We start from the raw sequence: 4,304 nt of genomic DNA, 5'->3' as shown, positions 1-4,304 counted from the left end.
TCACTCTGTCGACCAGGCTGGCCTCGAACTCAGAAATCCGCCTGCCTCTGCCTCCCAAGTGCTGGGATTAAAGGCATGCGCCACCACGCCCGGCTCCTTCTCTTTTTTGTATGTAGGGTTTTTTGAGGTACAGTTTCCTTATGTAACTCGGGGTGGCCTTGAATTTAAAATCACCACTCTTAACCTTCAGGATGCTGGGATTAGCAGCTTGGGGCGGGGGGGCTATGCTTCTTAGAGATGGCTTCACGTAGCTCAGGCTGGCCTCAAACTAGTTGCGTGACAGAGACTGGTGCGGAAGCCTGACCCTCCACCTCCACCTCTCAAGTGCTGGGAAGTACTAACAGGCCTCCCAGTTCCTCCAGGAAGCCCTCCTGTGGACTTCCCAGGGCCACTGTCTGGGGCTCCGTTCCCAGGACGTGAGTGAAAAGGAAAAGTCCAGCCAGCTTGGCTCTCTATCAGTGGACGGGCATTCTGCTCAGTGCTAGATGTGCCATAAAAACTCCTAAAGGACCTCTGAGACAGGATTAGGATCAGCTCCGATTTATAGAGCAGTGGGAGGAGCCACAGGAGAAAGAGGAGCCACAGGAGGAGGAGGAGCTATGGGAGGAGGAGCCACAGGAGGAGGAGGAGCCACAGGACAAGGAGGAGCTAGTAACGGCCTTGGAGGCAGAGAGAGGTTCTACTTGATATTCAGCAGCCTCACCTTTACTTTGCGTTTCCAGTCTCCACCTCACTTTCCACAAAGTGGGTAACTAGACTATCGAACTAAGGGAGGCCTCACCCATGTGAGAGTCCCGGCTCTCTCGGGTATTTGTGCACTAGCAGAAATCTGTGCTAACTGACCCCCAAGACCCCCTCAGCACCCACCCTATTCCCTCTCACCATGGGGTCACAGGTCATGTTCACAGGAACGTTCTCACAGCCTGGTGTACTGGTGTTGGATGCCCAGTAGATGTACTGGGGTTGGCCGGATGTGGCCAGGTATCCAGAGATGAGTCAAGAAAAGCACAATGCCAGCCGTCCACTACAGGACACCCCTAAATGCTGCCCCTGGGACTTATGCAGATTGTTCACCCCCACAGAGGGTTGGCATTCAACCCAAACTCACTCTTGCAATACAGTTCTGTCACATCCCCTCATGGGACCTGTCTGTCCCATGTCCCTACTCACACCCTATCCCCTGAGAGCTCTCCAGGGGGGGCTGTATAAAGGATACAGAGCTGTCACGGCCCAGTAGCCAATGCAAATGACCAGGAGGACGAAGGTGACCAGAGGGTAGAACATAGTTGACATCATCTGTCCCACAGCCCTGTACGAAGACAAGAGTAGTCATCTGGGACCCCAGCGCTGTGCATCCGCTCCCAGGTCTGACCATGGCTGGACCCTTCCTCGGGCCTGTTTGTTTTCCAGACCACACACAGAACTACAGCTTTCCTCTTCCATATCAATAAACCCAGCCCCAGCCGGGCGTGGTGGCGCACGCCTTTAATCCCAGCACTTGGGAGGCAGAGGCAGGCGGATTTCTGAGTTCGAGGCCAGCCTGGTCTACAAAGTGAGTGCCAGGACAGCCAAGGCTACACAGAGAAACCCTGTCTCGAAAAACCAAAAATAAAATAAAATAAAATAAAATAAACCCAGCCCCTGATTCCAGGAGGGATACACTGTAGGCTCTTGCTGGGTGAACCGAGTAAGGCTCAAGGGACCCATAGGGGAGACTGGAGTCACAGAAGACACCTGGAACACTCAGGAGTGTAAGGGAAGAGAACCCCCCAAAGGTGTGCTCCCCTGGTGGCTTTGGAAATCTCTGCTCCTCCTATCTCAATTCCCACCCCTTGACCCAGCGAGCACCTCAGCTCCCAGTGCCTCCAGAATCCTGTGCCTTAGTCCACACCCCCGCATTCAGTCCTCACCATGCCATTGCAAGGTTTAGATTGCTGTGATAGGGAGTCTGAGGGTGGTGAACACACTTCCAATTCCGTACCTGAGAGGCTGAGAAAGTAGGGTTGCCACCAGTCTGAGGCCAGTCTGGGTTATGTTGCAAGAGTGACAGGAGTGGGGTATGATGACAGAGGAGGGTGTGCCTAACACAGGAGACCCTGAGCTAGATCCCCCACCCCAGCATAAAAGAAGCCTGGTGGTACATGCCCATATCCCCAGCATTCTGGAGGTAGGTGTAGAAGGATGTGTTTATTAAGGTCATCTTCAGCTGTACAGTGAGGTCAGCCTGTGCTTCCCGAGACCCTGTATCCTCACCATCTTGTGGGGCAGGAAGACCCAGAGTTGGAGGTCAGCCTCAGTTACATAGCTGCTCCATGATATTAGTTTAGGCTATATAAGTTCCTGTCTCAAAAACAAAACAAACAAAACAAAACAAAAACCCCTTTGGGGCTGGAGAGATGGCTCCACAGTTAAGAAGAGCACTGGCTGTTCTCCCACAGGACTTGAGCTCAGTTCCCACAATCCACGTGGAGGCTCACAACTGTCTGTAACTCCAGTTCCTCTCCTCCTGACCTCCACAGGGACCAGACGTGTGCGCAGACATGCATTCTGGCAAAAACACCCATACACAGAACACAAATAAATAAATCTCTCCTCCTCCCAAGGACAATGAAACAAACCAGACAGGGAAACTGAGGGCCTAAGAGGCTAGAACTCTCCTGATAGTGGTAACACACGCCTTTAATCCTAGCACTTGGGAGGCAGAGGCAGATGGGTTTCTGTGAGCTCGAGGCCAGCTTGGTCTACACAATGAGTTCCAAGGGCAGCCAGGGCTGCACAGACAAAGCCTGTCTCAACCCACCCACTTCCCCCATACTACATAAATAAATAAATAAATAAATAAATAAATAAATAAATAAATAAGGCTGGAATTTAGCAGTGTCACCCACTTGACATTTCTACCTTTCTCCTCTGAGGTTCCTATTACCCCACCCAGGCCAGCACCCCTGGCTAAGTTCCCCTCCCCGCCACAGGCAGGCCCTGACCTGCTGGCTTCCTTCAGCAGAGCGATAGCGATCCGGATCCTCTGGCGCAGGAAAATGAGCATAAGCAGCAAGACGCCCTCCAGGACAGCCAGGACAATCACTGCATGGAGACAGCAGGTGGCAGGCAGTCCCGGGTCAGGGCCAAGGTCACCCAACCCTAGGGGACCAGCGGACAGAGGAGCTGGGCAGGGGACTCACAAGCAGCCAGCCAAGTCTCCTTCACACTCTGGTAGGCACTGAAGTTGGTAGTGAAGCCCAGTTGGGTGATGGAGGCGCCCTTGTCCCGAAACACTTGGTACTGTTGCCAGCAGTGGTAGATGCCATAGGCGAGCACAACGAGCACCCCGACAATCAGCAGCAGCACCAGGGGTGCCGCCACCAGGCGCAGGAGCAGGATGAACAGCAGACTTAGTGCCAGGGCCACACCCAGCGCTCTGCACGTAAGGAACATACATGAGGGGTCCCCTCCCAATTCCTTTCTCGTGCCCCAGGTTTCTCTCCTTGCACCCCCAGGTATTCGTAGATTCAACTCATCTTCTAAGAGGCTGAGGATCCACTCTGAGCTAGCTCTGCCCTCTGATCAGTTCACATGTAGACTTGGGGAAAGAGATCAGGAAGGACAGAGGGTAGTGCCTGATCCTGGGGAAGCCATGGACTCACACAAGAATCCAGTACCAGGACTGGGCAAAATCTTCAAAGATCTTCACAGAGACGTCCCGGGCATTGATGCTGTCCAGGAGGCCACTGTCGGGGAGGGGTGGAGTCAGATGGGTAAGAAAGGGACAAAGGGATACGAGGATGATACAGAGGGTGACATCTACCTGATGCCGTTAGAGACGGTGGTGTTATTGATCTGTAAGTCTTCAGGTAACGTGAAGTTGATGTTGGGGAGTGGGAAACAACGTCCCAGAGCTGGAAGGGAGAACAGGCTGCTGGGTGGGAGTCTTTCTGACCCTCCTGTCTGAGATCGCTGCCAGGATATATGGGGGTAACTGTGGATGGGCTCTACTTTCTCAGCCTGTATTCCCTCCCTAGCACTGGCGAAACATCTTCGCACCCCATTACCCGGATTCCTGCAATACCTCCAGCCCTGACCTCGCTGTCCTGCTAAGATCAGGACAGCTATGGACTCCTCATTCCACTGCTCCTGTCCTCAGTCCCTTGGCTCTGTCATGTCCCTGGGCTATGCTTCCAGGCCCTGGATTCTATGCACTTTCTACACCTCTGCTCTTGCTCTCCTTCAGAGGCTGCTCTCAGCCTCAGCCCAGCCTTTGCCCCATCTATCTCTCCATCTCTCTCATTTTTTTTTTTTTTTTTTTT

General features: G+C 53.2%; 1 protein-coding gene across 1 annotated transcript in view; it reads right to left on the bottom strand.

Moving 5' to 3' along the window:
* The window catches only part of Slc44a4 (solute carrier family 44 member 4), a 16,911-nt gene that overhangs the window by 5,915 nt on the left and 6,692 nt on the right, over window positions 1-4,304 (bottom strand). Inside the window, exons 8-13 of the mRNA XM_021149668.2 lie at window positions 3,806-3,896; window positions 3,645-3,728; window positions 3,183-3,418; window positions 2,985-3,084; window positions 1,217-1,309; window positions 883-985 (exon numbers count right to left, since the gene is read on the bottom strand). Of these exons, the coding sequence (XP_021005327.1) occupies window positions 883-985; window positions 1,217-1,309; window positions 2,985-3,084; window positions 3,183-3,418; window positions 3,645-3,728; window positions 3,806-3,896 (707 nt within the window). The remainder of the gene's footprint in view (window positions 1-882; window positions 986-1,216; window positions 1,310-2,984; window positions 3,085-3,182; window positions 3,419-3,644; window positions 3,729-3,805; window positions 3,897-4,304) is intronic.

The sequence above is a fragment of the Mus caroli genome, chromosome 17, assembly GCF_900094665.2.
Source record: "Mus caroli chromosome 17, CAROLI_EIJ_v1.1, whole genome shotgun sequence".
NCBI lineage: Eukaryota > Metazoa > Chordata > Mammalia > Rodentia > Muridae > Mus > Mus caroli.
Note: the sequence above shows the minus strand (reverse complement) of the source record. Positions and strands in the feature narration are given on the sequence as shown.